Below are 23,806 nucleotides of genomic sequence, written 5' to 3'. Positions count from 1 at the left end.
CATAGTCCTTACGTCCTGGGCTACGCTCGGTCCTTGTCCCTTCTCAGTGCACAGCATTTGGCTCCCCCGTTTTACAGCCGGTGCTACAGTGTCACTGCGATTCCACTCAGGAGAGGGGATCTCGCTCACCTGGTTTGGGTTGCCCCGTCTATTTTGAATGGGTTTGTCCCAATCAGGTTCAGCTGGAGACTAGTTCGCTCAACACAGTTTCCGGGATCAATCCTCACACTCCTAGCTATCTTCTTCGTCCCAGTACTTGTACTACAAATAAATGGAACGCCAGCTGGATGCTCTTGTGTGTTAGTTATTTTCTTAGAATAAGGTTGGTTTGTTATGCAACGGAAGATATTAGAACTGTTTGTAACAAGGGAAGACGGGTTTTGCTTTGGCAAAGAGGAAGGGGCTGACAACGCAGAAATATACCAGGTGCTGTGCGAATGGTCATCCCTAATCTCATAAGGGGCTTCCTCTCCCATGTTAACCTCCCCCTGTGCACCACCCCAAGGGTGACTATTGTACTGTGGATAAACTACTATCACACCCATGGGAAAGGTCTACCCCTAGGGGAGAAGGGACGACATCAACAGATTTGTCACAGTTCCCTGTAGGTTAGTACAGCACTGCATTGGATGCTTTGATGAATCACTTGTCAGAGAAAACCTTCTCCAAATATTCAATCAAGGGAAACATCAGTAATCTCGGCCAAGTAAGTGCGCTTCTCATTTAAGCATTGCCAAAGCCAACAATTTTGGATTATGTGCAGACGTAGGATAAGCATTTTCCAGGCACTGCCATAATGGTACCACTTGGTGATAAGATGGCAACAGCTGGAAAATGGTGGGCAAATAATGTCAGTCCCTGGCAATGCTATCATGGGTCTATGAAATAGTCATGCTGTTGGCTTTGCTAAAGCTTATTTTAACAGGAACTGAACGCAAGCACACACGTTTGTTAAAAATCAAGTGCCAGAAGGGACACTTGGTTATGACATTTTTGTTATATTAGGATCTGATTTATAACGGCAATCAAGTCATTACCTTTCAGAAGATTGCTTTCAGATAAAGGCAGCACTCTGCAATATTGAAGCGGAAAGTCAAAAGGGTGAATGATGATGTAGAGGGTTAAATAAAATGCCATCATAGTCACCAACACTATTCACAGCAATTCAGGATTAGTGAGTGACTAGACAGTTGTTTTTAAAAAGCTTAATGAACACAATGTGATTGGCGAGGTCCAGATGCAGCCAGGACACCAGGTGACAGTGGGGTAGCTCTTGGAAAGAGATGCAGCGCAGAGGACCAGGCATATTGGATGATTTGCAAAGCAAACCTTAGCATTGTCTTGGTGCGCTTTTTGTAAAATGTCTTCAGCCCACTAGAATTGTTTCTCACTTGATATTGAAGCTCATTAAGAATTGTAATTTCAAACTGTGTGGGCTAAGCCAGCTCATGAATACTTTCTTTTGAGGCTGCACAAAGTCAGTTAAAATTGTATTGGCCTTTCGCCTTCATTTAGCCATTTGAGCCGCTCTGAGAAATTAAGATAAGTACACCAGCGCCTCTGCAGTCAATTCCAAAGTGAATGAAAGCAGAATTAATTGGATTTAATGCCCCAGGGAATCTGTACTCAACATCAGCCAAAGTGGAAATCAGCCAAGTGACAGTTACAACCTCAGCTGCCAGTGCCAGTTACACAGAAAACCTGTACATGTTGAAAGCCTTGTTTGGGTGAGTTGTAGGGAAGTTGAGCCCTGACAGGGAGAAGACTAATTTACAGAAGAGGGCCTAATGCAGAGGAAAGATTTGCTCAGTCATTGAAGGCATGTGGGGGACGGAGCAGAGGATGGTTGCACGTACAATGGTAAACATCTCCCTCTTACTAACTCGCCCAACCAAAGATAGGAGGCAAAGGTAAGTAACTCCATGGCGCCATGCTGTTTTCCGAGTCCAGCACGCTACACCCAATTCAGTTGCTCCTACTATTTCTACTCCGTACTTAACCTGTACTTTCGCCCTCTAGTATCGCTCTACTGCTTCTTCTACTCACAAACGCTCTCACCTACTCCACTACCACTCACTAAGACTTCGTACCATTCACTACTACCACCAACGACCACCTCCTACTCCCACCACCCCTCTACCACTCCCACAGCTACTACCACCTCTGTCACCAACACTACCACCACCCTACTACTCCTACTCTACCTATACCCCTCACACTCTCCACTTACTCACAAATACTCCATAGACCCCCCTCTCTGAAATAGCTTCCACACTCTGGTCTCTCGCGCTTCCTCTGGTCTCTCGGACATCCTCCACCAACTCCTGTCCTCACGCAACGAATCCACACTAAACCATTCACACACACTCACTTAAATATCCCTCCCCCTCCCAGGATTGGCCACTTACCTTATCCAATAAGTTACATTCTGGGAGGGGTGTGACGGGGAGAGGTTTACTAAGGCTTCATATAGGCTAGTAAGCCCTGCACCCAATCTCACTGTATTCCTGACCTGGAGCTGATAATGGCACTCAGGTATTTCTGCAGGCATCCATGGGGTCCTTTATCTATGATAGGTTTCCCATGTGGTATGTTAGGCGTTGGTTTTTAACTATTAAACCCTGGTGGGTCAGTGGTGATGTGCAGACTCCATTTTTGGATTCCACGTCAACTCCAGTGTCCTTCTCATTTTTTCACCCGGTGTTGTGGGTGTCAGGGCACCCCCTGGTGCCATGCATTGCCACTGCCCCATTCACTAGCGTTGCGTGGCCTGTGTTGTGCCGCTCTCTGCACCCCGTGGCAGGATGAACTCTGCTTCTCCTCTTCTCCTGGCGTCCCATTTTCTGGCTTTAATCTGCAGTGCCGGAGCCACATCAGGTAAGTAGGGGCTGGGAGGAGGCCTGCCTCCATACTGGCACTGGTGGGGTTTTGGAATGGGGCGGGCTCCTCTCCCCCCCCCCCTTTGACAGGGTCTGAAAGCAGGACCTGTCACAACATGCATGCACTTTATTGGAAGTAGTGCATTTTTTTATTGGAATTGCCCAATTTGCTCGAATAAAACTGTCCTTATGGTCGTTTTGTTCAAACTTGGGTAGTGCCGTTTGTTCGCAGCCTAATATACCGGACATGACGAATGGGGGATGAGGGGGTGTCCGGTATATTATGCTTTGGGGGATGCGGGGGTGTCCCCTGATTCCTTGACATGGGAAGCAGGGGACTCAGAAAAAAAACGACCCTGCAGCGTCAGCTCTGACCCACGTTTCAGGGATGGAACTGACGCTGCGGGGCAGTAGATGGAGTACCGCGACCGGGTAGACGGTAAGTAGGGGACGAAGGGATTTATATAGGGCTGCTTCAGGGGCAGGAGATTGGGGTTGTTTGACTGAAGGTCAAACAGAGTTGCGGTTGAATCTATTACGATCCATTCCGCAGCAAACTGTTTGACTTCAGTCAAACAACCCATATCCTTTTTACTTCTGTCACACAATGGTAACATGCACACACCCTGCAAAGTAGCGTGTGAGGAAATCATACTGAAAACCAACGAACAAAGGGATCTTAAAAGACTAAAGACCACATTTTTCCCCTAGCAGTAGTCTCAGATTATTTACACTTATTTCTAAAACATGCAGAGACAGAGCTCACAAAACATATTCTACACATCGCAGTCCATGTAATTTTACATTACAAAAATGTACTTGCAATGTTATTTTCCATTTATAAATGTAAGACTAGTACCACAATGCAAAGTGATGTCAGCTTAAAATCCAGGTCTAGCAGCAACGTTTTCAAAAGGGGGCACGAGTGATTTGAGGGCATGTTGGGGTTGCAAACATAGGATAGGTAGTTTTGGAACACGTGCTTTGGGAATGGAACAAGGTACATGCTCTTTTGAACAAAGTGACAAGAGTGATAAATGAAGTGTTGGGGTTGGATTTGCTCTTTGATTTTGAAACTATGATCCTGGGGGAGAGGCGCCTTATTACACACCTGGCATGCAGAAAAGTGCTGGTTCCATAGGGCAACTATGGCTGCTGTTAGGCAGAACCATATGCAGTACCCTTTGGGAACACCACACACAATTAAGACTACAAGTGCAAGTACAAATTCACCTTTGGCACAAGCCTGTACTACACAATAAAGTGGTAGCGATGGCTGAGCAGCCAGACTTATCTCAAGAGTAAAGTGAGCAGTATCAGAAGTTACACAAAGGACAGCAATTACTATGGTTCAAACAAACACTGACTCAAGGTTTCTGAGTAAAAGACTATACATTTATTTACACATCAGTTGTAAAACAACTCACTAAGTAAAGGAGCAGAAAAATCACACTCTTAATATAATACACAACACCCAATGAATTCTGGACAAGTTAAGCTCAAAATGAAGTGTGAGCAAAAAGGCACTCCAGCCAATTTAATGGTACAGAGTCTTTGCAGAGGATCACACAGTTCAAAGTAGTTCGCGGTTAAGTCTTTGCCAAGAGTTCGAAACAAAGTCGGTCGAAGGAAAAGTTATTTAAAAGATTAGAGAAGGACAAGCCCTTGGATTGGCGAAATATTTCAAACACTTTCACCAGGTTAGAACAGTACATTAAATGGAGAAGAAGGCTGTAGCTGAGGCAGAAGTTCCTGGCAGGTCCTGCAGGCTCACGGTTCCTGAAGCGACTGTTGGACTGACACGAAGTAGGAAGACTGGAGGGTCCTGCACTGCCCAAGGAAGAAACCAGCAGCGAGCACAGCAACAAATAAAAGGTGCGCTCCTTAAAAACCAAACAGGGTCCGAGCCTCCTGGCTATCCGGTTCACTGCAGCGATGCACAGCAAATTCGACCAGGGGAGGGAGGCCTTGCTTGGTGTTTGGCGAACTGGTTTGTCCCACCAGCACAAGGGAAGAAGATTCCTTGCAGATCTTCTCTGTCGTCGAAGTTTGGAGATTCGGACCCGCAGCAGGGCTTAACCAGGAGGTTCAGTAGTGGCAGTGGTCCTCTTCTTTCAGCTTCTCTTCGGTTCTCTCGATCCAGTGGCAACTCTGCCTTCCTACTCCCAGAGACCTGTTTTTTATGCAGTTTTCCCCCATTCACACAGCCTGGCTGTCAATCACACAGCAGGGTGGCTGTCCTGGCAGGACAATCACCTAGCCAATCAAACCAGAGTGCGATTTGGGTTTCCAAGGGAACCCTGTGCAGGGGGCCTAAAACCCCTCCCTCACATCCTGTCCCCCCAGACTCTCAGGCGCCTAAGGAGGGCTTCTGCAGAAGCCTGCCAAAGGACGGTGAACAAAGGAACCAAACCTGGTTTGGCGCGCAGAGTAAAACACGAGAAATACCTTTACAAAAAGAAATGGCGAATAAACCCAGCCGGAACCATATAAAAGTAAATGGGGTCCAGCGGATTTAAGTTTGAGGCTACTAAGATAGCCTAAAACAGTACCAAGGCTATTTACATAGACCACAGTAGGAAAAATATGGTAGATACCACTGCCACCAGCCAAAACTTAAAGAAAGGGGAACAAAATAATGTTCCATGAGAGACAGACAAAAAGGGATCACTATTAACCCTTTCCAGTACTCTATGTAAGATAGTTTGTACTGGGTCTGTGAATTTAAAAAGACTAATAAAGTCAATGCCAACTTTACATGTTCTGAGAGACAGTAGTCCGTCCCAGAATATGGAGTTTAAAGTGGGACGTCTGAAAAAGACAACCCTCCGTCACTGCACTAAGGGTGCTTTGTAACACACAGTAAAAAGATGATGCCTATGGAGTAGGTGACGTTCCACAGTCTATGAACACAAAACATGTTAAACACACACAGCAAAATACATGTAAGAGTGGGAAAAAAGGCTCACACACTTACCAAGTGAAAAAAAAAATCCTAGAAATCCAGCAAAGCTGCTGAGGGACTCAGTAGGTAAGCGAAATTAGCCATTCTGGAGAATTCTCCCTAACAGCTGCCAAGAAATTGATCTTGAGAGAATGTAAATCTACCATGTCAATAATAAAGTGATCTTGAGGAACCACAATAAAGTAAAATGTATGATGAAATATGGGGCAGGGTTTTGGATTCAACGTCTAAGGGGAAATTCCATGTTAATACAGACAATCATTTCGAAAGGGGAATGGACTCCAACGTGAAGAGTCAATGTTATTTATTTATTTATGCATTGATGTGTTTTTTTTCTTTTTAATATGCAATAGTTGTAAATGCTAAAAATGTGTTTAAAAAAGAAATGGAATATTGTGAAAAAAATAATGATAAAAGAAAGTGAAGCAAATGCCAAGAATATTTCCCATCCCTGGCACTGTTTCATCAAGAACTTCCTTATTATTTGTAGATCTTCCCCTAGCTCTTATAGGCATTAGGTAGAAGTGTTTCCCTGGCGCGGCACCAAATAAACCCTTTGCTGAAACACACCTGTCTTGCGTCATGCGTATCATTGCTCGACCTCCCTGCACTTTACATGTTGTGATGATATGCATTGTTTATGTACTGTAAAGTAATGTTGGGTATGGGGGGAAATTAGGGCTCTGGTGCACGGGGGTGGGATTGTAAACTGAGGGGGTAAAAAAGTAGCCCTCATTACATTTTGTGCTGGTAAGAAGCTTCATGTACAGAGCAGTAATGGTGTGTTTCTGTTAGGTTATAGGCTGTCCTGTTAAGGGATTAAGGGAGTCCACAATATGTAAACTAAATATTGACCAGCCCGGAGATTAGGCAGCAAAGCCAACGTAGGTTTTTTTTTTTTTTAAACTTCTTTTTATTATAAAGCGTGGCAGCAAAACACAGGCGAACAGCGTCAGGCAGTTACAGTATGAAAACAGTGTACATAAAGTAGGTGCGCAGGGGTTACTACACATGATGGAACAGTCAAAGAACACAGTCACAGCGTGAAGAGGGCAACAGGAAACTATGATAGGGGTGAGGACCCAAGCTGGTGGAGGGAAGCGGGTGGGGGGGAGGCATCCGGTGTCTCGACAAGATCGGACATGTAAGAGCGGAACCTGAGCCAAATATTTCTAGGCCTGGAGTGGGTGGGTTGCATATGGGACCAGGCTTCCTCAGAATCCGAGGCCCACGTGACCGCTCTCAGCCATTGGGCGTGTGTGGGAGGTGAGGGGCGAAGCCAGCAGAGCAGGATGGAGCGCACCGCGAGAAGCAGGCAGAGGCCAGCTAGTTTCTTGGAATCACGGGAGAGGCCTGGGAGGTCGTGAAAGAGGCATACCACCGGGGAGGGAGCAATGGGATGGTCAATCACAGCGGATACTGTCGAGCAAACAGCCTCCCAAAACTGTGAGAGGCGGGGGCAGGACCAAATCATGTGGATATAGTCGGCATCATCCTGGCCGCATCTGGGGCAGCTGGTAGGGTGATCACCGGACATAGGATGTAGTCTGATCGGGGTGTGGTGAAACCTATGTAGTACTTTGAACTGAATGCGTTTAAACCGGGAGTTGAAGGAAACTCGATGTGTGCGTTCGTATAGGTGTGCCCAGCGCTCAACTGACATCTCAACACCGAGGTCTGCCTCCCAACCACGTTTCAGTTTAGCGAAGTCTGGGACAGATCTGGATTGTAGCATAGTATATAACCTAGAGATCTTACCCCTCGTGGGGCCGGGGGAGGAGAGCTCCTCAATGGCTGGGTCGTCTGGTGGCAATGCAGGGAACGCTTGGTAATTACGCTTAAGGGTCCTACGAAGGGATGTATATTGGAGCCATACACTCTGGTCGCTTCTCAAGGGCGAGGGGAGATCGGCCATTCAACGAATATACCCTGGTCAAACACGTCTCGTAGCAGCTCGTAGCCCGCGTCCGCCCAGCGGCGAACCGTGCCCGGTGGAACCCGCGGGACCCCCGGGAGAAAATTCCAAAGAGGGAGGTTACCGTGGAAGGCGTAGGCAGTTCCAGTCAGCTTCCACATTTTCGCTAATGCGATGGCTGTGCAAGCGACCGGGCTCTGTGAGTCCTGTACCAAGGGAGCAGGTTGTAACACCAAGGAGCGGATGTCCCGGTCAAAAACTGCAAGCTTCTCAAGTCGGACATGCGGGGGGGGGATCCGTAGTATTAAACCAGTGAGAAGTATATTGGATTTGGGACACCAGCCAGTATTTAAGAAAGTCAGGGGCACCGAAGCCCCCGTTAGACATGGGAGTGGAAAGGGTATCGATTTTAAGGCGAACCGCACCCGAGTGCCAAAGAAAGGAATTCACAGTGCGGGTCAAGTCACGAAAGAAGCCCACCCCTGGCCACAAGGTTACGTTAGTGAACCTGTAAAGCAACTGGGGCAACACCACCATCTTCAACAGACCTATCCTGCCTGCCAAAGAAATCAGGAGTTTATCCCAGACCCGGATCTTAGCTGTCAAGTGTGTGAGATACTTTTGATAGTTTTCCTGGAAGGTCAGCGCCCGCTGGCGCGTTACCACTATCCCTAAGTAGGTAAATGTGGATTGGGCCCATGTGAAACCGAGGGTGTCGGGGGGAGGGAGAGTGCATTCCGTGAGTGGGAAAAGAGTGGATTTCGAGCAATTCACTTTAAGGCCCGAAATTCGACCAAACTGAATGATGTCCTCTAGTATTGGGGGTAAGTTGATGGAGGGAGAGCGCACAAACAACAACGTGTCATCCGCATATAGGGACACTATGTCCGTCTGTCCCGCAGAGCGGAGGCCCCTACGAGCTTGGAATTGGCAGAGCATGTCGGCAAAAGGCTCAATTGCTATAGCGAAAACCAAGGGAGAGAAGGGGCACCCCTGTCTCGTCCCCCTGGCGACCTTAAAAAGGGGGGAGCAACGGTCGCCGGTGCGGACCCTGGCAACAGGAGCGGAGTAAAGCAGTCTGACCCAGGAGAGAAAGGAGGGGCCGAATTTACAACCATCGAGGACCCACCACAGATACCTCCATGAAACTGAGTCAAACGCCTTTTGGATGTCAAGGGTGACAGCCACTGCGTGCGTCTCGGGACTGATTCTGTTGATGATGTTAAATAGACGCCTCAGGTTCAGGGAGGTAGAGCGACCCGGGATGAAACCAGCCTGGTCCGGGTGGATGATAGATGGCAGGAAGGGAGCCAACCGGAGAGCCAGAGCCTTGGCGTATATCTTGACATCACAATTTATAAGTGAGAGCGGGTGATACGAACCGCACTGCGAAGGGGGTTTACCAGATTTAAGTAGTACTGTGATTGTAGCCTCACGGAGTGAAGGGGGGAATACTCCGGCCTCTATGGACTCCTCCCAAAGAGCCAGCAAGTGAGGGAGCAGTTGTGACTTGAAATGTTTGTAAAATTCGACTGGGTTGCCGTCCGAGCCAGGGGCACGACCCGAGGATAGGGAATCAATAGCGTCCGACAGCTCCTCCCGCATGAGTGGGGAGTCAAGGGAACCCACGGTCTCCGGAGACAAAGTTGACAGAGGAAGGGCATCGAGAAAGGAGTCGATCTCCGCCACCGACACCTCATCAGTGTTAGAATATAGGGTTTCGTAGAATGTGAAAAATTCCCTGTTGACATCCTGTGAAGAGACAGCCGTAGAGCCGCCAGGCCTCTCAATACCAAGGATGTGTGGGGACCCCATCTCGTGCCGGATCAACCGAGCCAGAAATCGGCCGGGGCGCTCACCCTCCCCATACCTCCTCGCCATGCCAGGGCTATCCAAGAACCTTTGCTCACGGTCCGCAAGGGAACGGAACTTGTCCAATTCCATCCCGATGTCAGCCAGGTTGCCCGGGGTAGAGTGAAGTGAGCATGTAGCTTCTAGGGATGATAGTCTAGATTCGCTGGTGGCAAGATCTCTCCGGATCGACTTAAGGACCCCATTCTCCTTGGACAAAGCAATCCCTCTAATATAAACCTTGAAGGACTCCCATAGAGTGTCCTGAGACGTTACTGAGCCCGTGTTGGTCTCGAAGAACTTCTCAATCGACAGCTCGAGCTCGGAACAGAACTCCGGGTCCAGTAAGGACAGGGGTTTCAATTTCCAGTTGCGGGTTCGGCCGGGGTCAAGACCCCAGTCGACGGTAACAGTGACAGGAGAGTGGTCAGACAGGGTTCTGGGAAGGATCATTAGCTGTGTTACATTCTTAATCAATTCGTTGGAGATCACCCATCTGTCGATGCAGGAATAGGAATCATGAACAGAGGAGTAGAAAGAGTAGATGCGAGAATCCGGGTAGAAGAATCTACATGCATCCACCATGGCTAGACGGGGTAGGGAAGACAGTGCAGCGTAGGCTGCCCTGGAGAGGTGACGGGGCTTGGAGCCGGATCTATCGAGAGCTACATCGAAGATCGTGTTGAAGGCACCACCCCAAAGGATAGGAACAAGGGGGAAGCCATCGAGGAGGGAGGTGACCTGCACATAAAATTCAGGGTCATCTAGGTTAGGGCCATAGATGTTCAGAAGAACCACTTCCTTGTGGTGTAGCATGGCATGGAGCAGTACATATCTGCCTTGGGGGTCGATTATCGAGGAAATGAGGGTGAAATGGAGACTCTTGTGGATGAGGGTCATGACTCCCCGGCTTTGAGTGGAGAAGTCGGTGAAAAACCTATGGGGGCCCCAGGTCTTGGCGAAACGCATGCATTGTTCGGAGCGGGCATGAGTCTCTTGTAAAAAGAGAATCTTGGATCCATGGCGCTCGGCCTGCAACTGGAGCTGCCTCATCTTTTTATAATTACCCAGCCCCCGTACATTCCAGCTCATAAAGGTCAGGGCACTCTCAATCACAGTGTGGTGGTGTTTGGAACGAAAAGAATGTCAATGACCAAAGGGTCAGATTCGCGGTCCTACAGCACAGTCCGCCTTCGCTGCCAGCGCTAACTTTTCAATAACAAAACCCCAAACATGTCCCACCCCCACCCCCCCCCCAACAGAGGGATGACAAGCCCAACCCCTCTCAGACGAAACCAAACCAAAGGCATCAGCGCCTGGGGGCCTGTAGGCCTGACTGGCCGTGTCGCTCCGGGCTGCAGCAGATCCAGTAGAACAAAAGATGCCCACAATAGAAGTTGCATGTAGCTTGGGCAAAGTACTTGCACATGGTGATCCGGGAGGACTCTGTAAGTTGAACTGAACAAGCAGATTACGGGATGGAGGATCAGCGTGGCCCCGATGCGGGAAGGCGGAAGGGCCCAGGCACTCCCCGCCGGGAACCTAGGATAACTGCTGAACCGTGGTCAGAGGAGAGGGATCAGCCAGGGAAGCGTTTGTCGATGAATTTGGAGGCCTCCTCTGGAATCGTAAAGAAGAACACCTGGTTGGCGTGTTCTATGCGGAGCTTGGCAGGATAGAGCATAGCATATTTGATTGAGTGGTCTCGCAGCCTACGTTTCACCGCTTGGAAAGTCTTGCGCTTCCGTTGGACGCCTGTTGAAAAGTCTGGGTAAAGGTGAATCCTTGCGCCGCCCAGTAGTAGCTCGCCCTTGAGCCTTGCGGCCCTGAGGAGGGCGTCACGGTCGCGATAGTTCAGCACTCGAGCTATGATGGGCCGAGGTGGAGCACCGGGCCTAGGTTTAGCCACCAGAGCACGGTGTGCCCGCTCAATTGCGAAGTGTGGGGAAAGCTCGGGCTCGTCGAGGAGCGACAGCAGTGTGCGCTGAACGAAGTCTTCCATTGGCTCGTGGACTTCATCCTCGGGAACCCCGATAATGCGGAGATTGTTACGCCTCGAGCGGGATTCCAAATCCTCGTTTTTCTTTTCCACCTCCAGGACTCGGTTGGAGAGAGCGGCAACCTCAGAACGCAGGGCACCCAGCGCATCCTCAGCGGAGCCGACCCGCATCTTAACCTCCGACACCCGGCTGTCAGTCCTCTCAATGTGGGCCTTAATAGAAGATATAGTGCCGTTCATGTCGTCTAATTTTGAGTGAAGTGCGGTGAAGCCCTCCCGAATAAAGTCCATCATATTTTGGGATTCCGGGGCTGCGTCGGACGTTGCAGTAGGGGCCTGCTCGGCAGCCTCCTCCGGCGATCTCACCGTAGCCTTCGCGAACATGTTGATGGAGCTCCGTTTCCTCGTGCCCCCCTTGGTCATCCTGGCAGTATCGGAGGTCGAGGGAAAGGGAGGGGAAGAAATGAGAGCTTGATATTAGCGCAAGGCCCACTCCCCAGATCACAAGGTCCGATGCATGTACAGAGTCAGTGCAGGCGTGGGGCAACTGTTGGGCTCACCGATAGCCCGAGTAGTGAGGAGTTAAAGAAGCTGTGACCCCTCAGGGACTGACGAGCAGACGTCGCTGAAATTGGTGGCGAGGGGAGTCAGCAGGAGGGGGGCTGGTGGGCTGCCCGTGTAAGGCCAAGCGTAACCAGGCGATGGAAGTCCCAGCGGTAGGTGCGGTTCTCCAGTTGAGCCCATGGGGGCATTAGTGTAGGCCAGGAGGTGCGTGGTGCCAGATCTCAGCAGCACCGGGATGCAGGCAGCAACAGGGTATGTTGCAGTGGGGGATGTATCGTGGTCCGGCGGGTCTCGGTGTTCAGGGCCCCCCAACCGGCCACAGGTGGGGGCAGCGATGTCAAGTAGGCAGGCGGGACCCAGGCAGGCATGGGGGGGGGCAGCCCTGCATCAGGCCCAGCGGCGGCGCCGGCCCGTGTGCAGGGAGATCACTCCCGAGGCAGGAGAGAGAGTGCGTCTCCGGTCTGCGGAAGGCGACCTCAGGGGCCACAGTAGCCAGGCACACCCCTCCCCCCACACCCCCTACCTTGCTGCACTCCGGTGCCGTTGTCCGTGTGGAGGAGCGGCGGGGGGTGGGGGGGAGGGAAAGCGGGAGCCAGGTCCGCCTCGGGATACGGCTCGGGGGCGCGAAGCCAGCCGGAGCTGGGGGGCCGCCGGGAGAGGTGGAGGGGCCGGCAGCCACCGACGACCCGGGTTGGGACGTGAAGAGACGCGGAGAAGCCCAGCCAGCCGCGATGGTCCGGTGCGCTCCGCCGGGCAGGTGCCCCTCCCCCAAGGCGGCCCGCAGCGCCGCGGTCTCAGGTGGGTGGGCGAGCCGATGCCGCCGGAGCTGCCGGAGCCGCAGGGCAGGGAGAGCAGGAGGCCACAGCCGCAGTCAGGGGAAGGAGGTGCAGCCCCGTCCTCGGGGCGCGCAGAGGCTCCAAACTTCGTACGCCCACAGCCGGAAGGCTCACGGAGGATTGTAGGTAGCCCTGCAGGGTTACATGCAGCGTCGGGCGGTGTAAATGAGGATCAATTGCTCTGCCAGTCCGGAGCGTAACGATTAAGCGGCCATCTTGTTTCAGCGCAACAGCGCCCCCACAAAGCCAACGTAGGTTAACATGGCTCATGGGAAAAAGCAATTCAGGCTGAAGTTTACCCTGCAGGAGTTTGGGAATGCTGTGAGTAAGGGAACATGCATGCAATGGCATTCCTCACTTATACAGAGTGTAACTTTGCAGAACTATTTTTGCCCAGATTTATACCACTTTTTTACTGCAAAACTACAGATGGGGGAGGGTTGGGAGAAGGTGGGTCGTCCACATGTATTTCGTGGTAAAAGAAAATGGTAAAATCGGCCCAAAAGGTTTAGTAAAGTTGCATTCAGCAAAGAAATGCAATGAAGCCTCATAGATCCCTTGCAAACACAGGGGCATGTGAACCGGTAGGATGTGTGAAGTTGGCCTCATGCACGCACGAATAACAAATCCAAGATGGGTCAGATCCCAGGTATCGGCTTGGCCCACAGACTAGCAAAGGGAAGCTGTGGAGCAAACAACACCTGAGAGCTGTTAGAAATGGGAGGTGAGAGCTCAAAGGAGCAGACGCCTATAAAAGAACAGGAAGCTGACAGAAGGTCGTGGGAGAGAGGAGAGGTGCAGATTAGGAGTAATGTGCAGGTAAGAGAAGCTATAGAAGGAGCCTGGTGTGGAGGAAAAGGGTGGAGAGGGTGTGACTTGCAGCAGAGGAGAGAAGCTGAGAGGAGGCTGGAGTGGAGGAATCTGGATGAGTGGATGTTACTTGGAGTAGAGGAGTGGAGGTGTTGGTGTAGAGGAGTGGAATGTGTTGGAGACAGGGAAGCTAAGGTTGGAAAAAGCAGATGAAGGAGGAGATGGAGGCAAAGAGGGAGAGGTGGGGAAACAAAAAGGAGGAGATGATAAGAGACATCCTGCCATTTCCACAGCTTTTCATATTCGCCCCCTTCATTTGGAATGCCCTCTCCTTACCTCATGAACGACAGTCCTTCACTTGAATTATTCAAAGCATATCTAAAAACGTACTTACTGGTTACTGAACAGACCTCATGGGCCCAATCCATTCTCTCGCTAGGCTACCCTAATGGGAACTATATGGGAAGTATGTTACTAACAATCTGCACTTACACTAGGCTACCTCTATCTAGTCTTTTTACGTATGTCACTTGTATATGTCCCTACCTAATGTTCTTCACTGCCACCCACTGACAAAACTGGAGGAGGTGGAGGTGGCAGGATATTAGGAGGTGGAGGTTGTGAGATATTAGGAGTTGGTGGTGAGAAATCAGGAGGAGTTGGTGAAACGACAGGAGAAGGTGGCAAAATGTCAGCAAGAGGAGCAAGTTGTAAGTCAATTGGAGAAGGGGGGAGGCAGCAAAAGCTGGTGACGAAAGATGAAGAGGAAGAAGCTGAGAGAGCTCAATACGAGGAGGTGGCCACAGACATAGACGAGAACGTGGCAGTTACTAGAGGAATAGGCAGAGAGACGGAATAGCCTAGAAAGGCCAAGCGAGAGGGACGATACCCCAAGCACTATTCAGCTGATGGACCAGAGTGGTGGACGGAAGGAGGAACAAGAATGTGCAGAGGCAGTATAGAGGTAACAGGAGACAAGAGTAAGGCTCCGTCTGTGAGTCAATGGTCCTAGATGTGCGATGTTTTGATCCACAGCACACCCCAAAACAAAGAATAATACAGGACAACTGTGCAAAGCATACCTTGGCTGCTGGGTTCATTGAAACCCAGTGCCTTCGTAGGGTCCAGACTCGGCCTCAGTCTCCAGTTCTAAATATGAGTCAATTTGTGTGAAAGCACCTCAAAAGATATTTCAAGCGGGTTCATGAACCAATTAACGCGGCTTAGCTAATCGATTGCACCTACAAGTGCTTTCAAGAGACCATTGCTGTATGACAAATTCCCACATTAAAAAGGTCTTACCAGTGATCATCGAAAAATGGGGTGTCAACAAATTTGTGATTTGTATTTTGTGTGTATTTTAACAAATGCTTTATGAATTTGATTATGTTTTTAGCTTGCAATGATGATGACATAAAACAAATATCAGATCCTGTTTTAGCATACTGGATTCTATTCTGAATTTGGAGCCATTTTGGTGTGGAGGGGATAATATAAGGTGTTGAGGCTTTTGACCAGACAAGTTATTGTCATGGTGGCTGGGGTGCTCAGGGTTGACACATGAAAGAGATAGCTCTAAAAGGTGATGGAGAGGCAGTTTTAGCATCATTGTTTCTAAAGAGGCATAGATGCCGCATTGGGCTGAACAGTCCACTGAAAATTATCCTGGTGTATGGAACCAGCCTGCAAGTGCCAGGATCTTTTGTAGGCACCAATAGGGCCTTGCAACCAAAGTTTTGGTGCTAGGGAGAACAGAAATACAGCCTGTAATTGGCATGGAAACTCCCAAAAGGGAAGTCTTAAGAGCACAACACATAGTACTACTCCCATCGTATCAAACTATGGGTCCATATTGTAGAAAGGGGACAGGAAATGTGCAAGATAATACTGTACTGCGATAGGGAAAGAGAGACACACTGCAGAGTTTCAGGGGAGCTCAGTGGAAAACTGCAACGACTTTGGAGGTAACGCCTATCCTATAGCAGAAGTAGGGTACATACCAGATTGGTCTATGTTGAGACAGGTAATCACAGGAAGCGCAGAGGCAAGAGCGGGCTGTAAGCAAACGAGGCACTAAGAAACAGGAAAAGCAAGCACATATACTGGGTAACAAGAACTGATCAGAGTAAGAGGTTTACTGGAATATGATGAGGGACGTCCAGAGAGTTTAGGGAAAGCCATTGGGATCGATACTAACAGATAATTATTAACAAAATTCATACTGCAACATCATGGGTTGGATATGCTGAAGAGATGGTTGTACTCAGTTTAAGGGTAAAGCGGGAGCCCATATTCAGAGACAGGTAAGACTCCCACGGACTAGGCAGAGGCAATTTAAAGCTTTCCCTTATATAAGCTTAATGAATGCCAACCCAGGAGTCCCACTATATATGGATAAGGAGCTGGGGAACAATAGTGGACCAATTTGCAATGATGGAGAAAGACATAGTGGACAGAAATGACCAGGTACAGGACAGAGAGACAAAACAATGAAACATGCAATACACTCAAAACAGAGGCTAAAGATGGGAGTTTGACAAGTACCAATTCATAGGACGCATAGGAATGACAGTAGATATGAGAATCATGAGATAAGGATCAGAACAGATATCAAGGACTAGAAAAAAGCAGTCATAGGTGCTCGGAATCCTTGCATTCTAGGAATATCAGGATTCTCAAAGCACTGCTCACAAACAAGACAGGAGTTCACTGTCAATACAGCGAATACTTGGAACAATAAGGAACGCGTTGCATTAAAAGGCAGACAGCAAAGCAAGAAACTGGAACTACAGGGAGACAGAAAGGAACAGAACAAGGAAAGTCTGTGAGGGGAAAGGCCACAGACAAACAGCGGGTTTGCAGCAAGAGAGGAAGGGGTCTGTAAAGGGAAGCTCCCAGACAAACATGGTGTTGGTAGCAATACACTAAGGGATCTGTGATGGGAAAAGCTCATAGATGAACAGGGTGTTGGTAGCAATACTGAAAGAGCTGTGTCTGGGAAGCTCACAGACAAACAGGGGGTTACTAGTGTCAGCATTGGAAATCACTGGGTAATGACAAGATTGTACGTATGTGACGTCATATGGTCTAAGCCTTCTGTAAGTGTGGGTAAATGAGCATGATGAAATAATGACAATGTCCATTATGGATCATTGTCCCATGCATTAGATACAAGTACTTATATTAGCCTGATATGTTGTTGTTTTCCTCATTTTCAGCAGACATTTGTTAGGGTATCTCCTCATGTTTTGGCTGAAGCCAATGCTTGCTCTTGAGAGTGCAAAGATGGGACATGAGCTATACAGAGTGCTAAGATCAGCAATTTCAGGGACTCTTGGGTGCACTGGGTGAAGGCCACTCAGCCGCCATCTTTGGAACTGACCAGTGTATGCTGCTTACTACAATGCAGTATTCTTCACTAGCAGAACTGTGTCAGAGGGCAGTGGACCAACGCCCCTCACCTGAGAAAGTGAAGGCAGGAAGTCATCAGATGAAGTCGATTGACCCGAAAGGAGAATAGCATGTGGCTACCCATAAGAAACTGGAAATAAAGGACAGACTAAAGATTAACTACATAAGTGCCCTTTGTTTTGAAGACGGAAGGAAATGTCAACCGGATGTGTTGTGATGTCTGTGGGGTCGGACCACAGGGATGTTATAAGGGCAGGTGAAGTGAAGGACGTGTTGGATTAACTGAGGTGATGGGTTAGGATGGGAAATTACCCCCAGAGGTTTTAGGCATTGCAGGAGAGCAGGGTGCTGCGCCAAGCAGCCAAAGCAGGATGGCTCCTTACTCCACAAAGAAACCATGACAAGCTGGGTTGAGAAGCAGAAAAAGGATCTCAAAGACATGTTCAAAAACAGGATTCTAGATACTGCATATAGCATTCACGCAAGCATGAATCAAAAAGTAAAAACAGGGTCCCAAGGAAAGGCCAAAAATTGGTTACAGAAGCACAAAGCAGGAAGCCCCGGTGAAAGCAGGTGATGGGTAATTGCTACTCGGGAAGTGAGTTTATGAGAGCTCTTTCAGTCAACAGCCAAAGGGGGAATCAAACTGTGATTGACTGGCCAAAGTTTGAGTGTTTTGCAGAAAGGCATTCTCTCTGTAAGTCTGCAAACATGACTGGAATGTGGGCTCCTGAAGGCCTGGGACCTTGAAATGTCTATCGGCCTCATTACAAGTAGTGCGGTAAGGGTTTACCGGTACCGGTAAGGGCACCGGTACCGGTAAACCCTTACCGCCTTACTACGAGGTCTCTTTGCGGATTGGTACTTTAACGCCTGCTGTTTAGCAGGCGTTAATAACCAACCCGCAAAGGGACCAGGGTGCTAATTACGGTACCGCAATTTGCGGCATCGTAATTAGCGCCTTCCCCATTCCCATAGAGCCCTATGGGGCAAAAATGGGAATGGGGAAGAGCAATGGGGGAAGGGGGAATTACCGCCCCGCCAACCTTGGAATAGGGCGGTAATTCCCCTTTCCTCCAAGGCGGTGCCAGTATTTTACTGGCATGGACCTTGGTCCTCCGCCTACCGTGTAATGAGGCCCAATGTCACATGCCTGAAAGACGCAAGAATTAAATATATTGTATACTAGCATTCTGTGCTTGTATCCTATTCGACAGGAGTTGAGCACACTAGAAAAACTAATTTGATTAAGATAAAAACACACAAATAATTGAAATGCCATTTGACATGACTTCAAATATGTAGGACCAGTACACTGAATAAAAAGTAGGTAATAAATAAAAAATAATCATTAAAAAAATGAATACATAAATTAATCACAATAAATACTGAAAGCCTACACAGGATTCACATGCTTATAACTTACTATGTTGCAGCACCAAAAAGGCACCATTGCATTTATATAAAACAGTATACAATATGCTCATTAGAGTCTACTATATATGTTGATGAAATGACATTGGTGGAGCAGAACGGAAACTAGTGCCCAGTTGATTGAAGGTTTGTCCCAGATGATTGAGTGGGTTTGTTCAGTTGTTTGATGGGTTCACCAGGGTCGATTCCTGGTCCCCACCTAATTGCGGGTACGCCAGGCAGGTGCTCAACATCGAGTCCACCAACATTACATAGGGCCTAATTCACAGAGCGTTTTCCAATGGAGTTTTGCCATTATAAAATGCTTCTGTGAATTAGGCCCATAGAATGGCAGGCACCTGAATGCCTCTGTGCACACTCTTAGCCTACTAGAAGTGTGTCCGTGTGTGTGTGTGTAGCCAGGGCACTCTGGTGCAGGTGCTTCGACCTCCCACTGAATGACCTGTAGCCAGTGAGTGGCAACATGATACACGGCATCTCGGAGGGCTGTGTCCAGATGTTAATAGAGATAAATTGGCCAGAAATGACAACATGTGTTCGTGAAATGGTCGGTTCAGTCGATTAAAAAAAGCAATATGTACAAATGTTGCTTTCAAGTACTGTACTGTTTTGAATATCAGCAACAGGTATTGGATTTAAATATTTGTATATTTGCATTAAGGCATGTAAACACTGCAGTTTTACTTTACAAATGTGCACAGTTTTGCCTTCGTTTTGTACTGTAGTGCTAAATCATGTTCATTATAATTTGAAGCATGCCTTAAAGCGTAATATGAAATACAATTGTTTGCTGATGAGTCTATATAATCGATTGTGAGGGGTGTAATAGTTGTCTAACTTGCCTGTGTGCTTTTCAAGCGCTTTGAAGAGAAATCTTCTGCAAGAGCTGTGTAGAGTGCCAAGGGTCTGAGGTCTTGGTAACCCCAGTGCTCTTTTGCCCACGTCGCCAAATCTTTGTTGTCTCCCAGTAGGTGGCCATTGATTAAGCACATCACAGTGGACGAAAATCCCCATGTTTCACCTTTAAGTTCCTGAAAGGAAGCAAAAGGAAAAGGTGCACATACTTAGGATGTTGCTACACGAATATGGAATCACTCTCGGTTTATATAAGAGGAGCAAGGTTCTTTCGTCAGAGCATGTCGGCCTGTTTGAACTCCCAGTCTCAACCTCTTTACGCTTATTCGAATTTGCGGATATAGAAAGAAGGTATTCACTTTCATATATATATAATCACAACATGACATCAGAGTCAGAAACAGGAAAATTGTGTTATCAAATTGAAGATTTCACAGAAAATCTGTCACTTTTCTCTTAAGACAAGCATTGTCGAACCCAATGGGTCTAAATTTGTAAATTCGAGGGTAAGATTAGTATAAAGCACAAATAAGACAAAAAGAACGCCTTGCTTAGTACAATACACTGAGATGACATGTCTCAAGCTGCTTTAATAGATACCCCACAACACATGCTTCCCTCATCCAGCAGCTTCCAAAAACATCAGGAAAAACATTAGTCAGTGCAGCACACGTTGTTTAATCGAAGGGGCAATATACCTTACAAGTCTTCTATGGTAGTCCAGACAGCCCAAAGAGCAGTCCAGTGCGCTTTTTGCTCTGGAATTTGTTTTTAAACTGAAAACATGGGGGCTTTTTAAGGGCACTTGACTTCATCGCTCTATGTTTAACTTTAACATGTGTGTTACATTTGATTAAAACGGTAACATTGTCTGTGCAGTTTAACCTAACCACTACCATGCTCGATGTCAACCTTGTGCCATTCAATATCATGAAGACAGCATCAAAAGTGCTTTCTAATTTGTTGAATGTGTTATTATGTCGTATCATGTAAAAACAAAACACCAGATATGAAGTTCATTGATTTTTAAGACAAGGGAGATGGATAGATGCATGTCATGGTATATAAAACCAAAAGAGTTGTGTTCTAAGATCATAAACAGTGTCCGGATATGGCTTAGGATTCTTACCCTAGCAATATAGTACTTGCAGAAACCTGTAGAAGGAACATGCGCTATACATGTATCCATGCTAGCATCGGGAGGACAGGGAGAGAGCTGCTCCACTCTCTTTCCTTCACCGTCTCACTGCACTGCCACGCTCTAACCTGCATCTCTTCTTCGGTACTCTGACACCTAACTCCATCATCTTCTGTGTGCTGCACTTTCCTTTTATAGAACAGCCGGCCTACTCTTGCAATTGACAGACTGAGCTCTGCTATGTGAATCGTGTGTACGGTCAGTGATTAGGTATGGCTAGAGTAAACTACTGATCCCTTAGCCAATCTGGCATGATTAGCGGACCACCCCACGGTTCCACGAGAACAGGTTACTCAACGTGTGTCGGCCAGCTTGGAATCATTAGGCCCAGAGCTCATGGTCTTGCAATTTCCCATGAGGGACACTGCCTCTTCTACCATGAATCTCTATAGAGCAAAAGCATGAATTCTATTCTGACTCTTGTGAGAACCCATGAGTGGAAAGGAGTGTGGTCCACACATCTTTTTGACAGCAGTGCTCAAGAACTTCTGTCTATCTGTGAACCAAGTTTCACTGACTGTCCGAAGTAGCTTGTGAGCACTCAAAGCAGCGGGTCTGTCAGTGGCTTAAATCTCTTGCCAACTCTCTGTTTCTTCAGCACTAGAATGATGTTCATCGGGCAACCACAGAGACTTTCAGTTACTATGACTGTCTTACTCACAAAGCTAGGCATAAGCTGGGGAACACCTGGGGGATTCCCCCAAATCCCGGTACTGGGACAAACATCAAGGAGTGGGTGGTGGTCTCCTGCCCCATGGACACCCCATACCCCTCCCCTTTCCTCTAGCCAGCGACATCGTCTCATAAGCAATACTGAAACAAGAGTTGAAAGATACATGTTGTAAGTTAAGGTGTTCTGTTACGAAATAAGCAGAGGTCAAACAGCCAAAGGATAAGGACTCTGAGAAATAGAAAATGACTACTGCATGTTCAAAGGCCTTAAATGATTTCAAAGAAGATGTACAATTAAGGACTTTAAAATGGAACATATATATATATATATATATATATATATACATATATATATATATATATTACATGGCCACGGTAGTGGCCATGTAGTTATGGTTAAGTTGGTGTTTCCATAGGAAGAGCACTTTTTGGGCGGCTTATAACTTCGCTCCCCCTGGACGAATCCTCACCAAACTTTGCAAAAAAAGTATATGGCCCACTCTGAATTCTTTTGCAAAGTTTGGTGAGGATTCGTCCAGGGGGGAAAAAGTTGTTTGTAGCCGCTAGTACTGCGTAAGGGCATATTGGTCCTTGGCGATTGTCCCATAAAATGGTGAGGGTCATGAAGTTGTATATTTGGACCTGCACCTGGCAGTTGATGACCCCATCCGCTGGAGTCTGTAAATCGTGACATAGGCAAAATGGGGCCACATACCTGTTTTAAAAAACATAAATTAGTTTCACCAGCCGATCTTCATTAAAAATCATCATTTTATTTATTAGGGCGTGAAACTATTTGCTATCGAAGATAGTGCAACGGCGTATGTTAATAATAAAATAATAATATTTTCCCATTCATATAGCGCTAAGAACCGTGAGGTATCTAAGCGGTGCTTATTATTAACCACGGTGTGTGGTGCTCATTTATCGACCACGGAAGGATGAAAGGCTGAGTTTGGCCTTGCCGGGATTCGAACTTGCGTTAGCAAGCTGTGCACGGATGTCAAAGCGAGCGTTGTACTCGCTGTGCCATTTGACAGGCTACAGTGAAGTGGCACAGCGAGTAGAGCGTTTGACCGCATATAGACCGGTTAAAATATTTGTATTAACCCACCCTGTGTCGTCTGCCTTTTTCAAAGCCCTCTAAACAACAGGGGATCAATTCGGCGGTGATGGTATGCGGTAGAAAACATTATGCCACTTTCAACGAACAAGTTCAACTTGAGCGGTCTTTAATGCTACGCTATTGTAATTATATTTGGTATAAAATAATCTAAAGGGTTACTTACAGTACAATTGCAATTTCCATTGTCTACGAGTGGTGCAGTCCCAAAATACGACTCCGCGTGTGCCAACGATCTTTCGCATAGTGATATAATATATAAAAGTGGTTTCGTTTCATAAATTTCATCCTTATCTTCTCTTACGTTTTAGCAACACTCCTTCAAGAGAAGTCTTTCATCACAATCTCTGTCTGTCAAGGTCAAAACACAATACAACCTTATAGTCCGCTTCATGAGCCTCTCCGGGGCCCGAGAAAAAAATGGAAGCAGCTGACCTGTGAACGAGCATAAATTCTTACTTTGCAACATTCTGTGTAAAGCCATATGTAGAAGTTGGTTTTTGCACGCCATGTTTGTATATTTTTTGCGTGATATTAAAAAAATTTTGTTTAAAGGATGTTATGGTTTTAAGTACAGCCGAAAGACCCCTGAAAATCGCAAGTTATGGTAAGCTATGAAAAATAACTTGTGCCACCACCGTGCACTGCTAAGACTAACACCCAGGACATCAAAGATGACATCACAAATGTCATTGATGAAATCACTGATGACATCACATGTGTATGTACTTTTCATGGAATTTATGTACTAGGGATTTTTATTATAATGTTGCGAAAAAAGTGTCAAGGATACTGCAATAAACATCATACCGTTATTAGTGCTTTGAACGATGCATTGATATAAATAGCATTGTATTATGGGATTCTATCTAGTATACTGAGCTACTAATGGAGAAACATAGCATTGTGTGCAGAGTACAAGATGAAAGTATAATATTTGTAATGTTAATATGTTGAATAATGAAATGATAATTGTCCTGAAATGTTCGAAAATTCACAAAATGGGCGTATTCTGAGGAAGTTATTCATATTGTGTGATTGCTTAGCTGTATGCAATGAGGGAATGGCACAGAGAGTAAAGTGGACGCCGTCCGCGGACACCGCGGCTGTTGGTGGACAGGGCGTGCTACATCCGGGTTTTTCCAGGAAATCCAACATGGAAAGAAGACTGTACCGATCAGCCAATCAGATGTCGAGGTTGTGGATTTGTGTTGAAAGAGACTGTGTGTGGTGAAGATGGCAGAAGTGGAGAAAGTCAGGGTGTTGGTGCTCAGAGATATGTTTGTGCATGGTT

General features: G+C 47.4%; 1 protein-coding gene across 1 annotated transcript in view; it reads right to left on the bottom strand.

The window, feature by feature from the left end:
• Positions 1–23,806, bottom strand: part of PPIL6 (peptidylprolyl isomerase like 6) — a 481,265-nt gene that overhangs the window by 365,602 nt on the left and 91,857 nt on the right. The window contains exon 3 of the mRNA XM_069606540.1: positions 19,507–19,695. Coding sequence (XP_069462641.1) covers positions 19,507–19,695 — 189 coding nt within the window. The remainder of the gene's footprint in view (positions 1–19,506; positions 19,696–23,806) is intronic.

Source organism: Ambystoma mexicanum, chromosome 4p (assembly GCF_040938575.1).
Source record: "Ambystoma mexicanum isolate Mex_15411 chromosome 4p, UKY_AmexF1_1, whole genome shotgun sequence".
NCBI classification, from domain to species: domain Eukaryota; kingdom Metazoa; phylum Chordata; class Amphibia; order Caudata; family Ambystomatidae; genus Ambystoma; species Ambystoma mexicanum.
The sequence above is the reverse complement of the archived record's forward strand: the minus strand, read 5'-3'. Positions and strand labels throughout refer to the sequence as shown.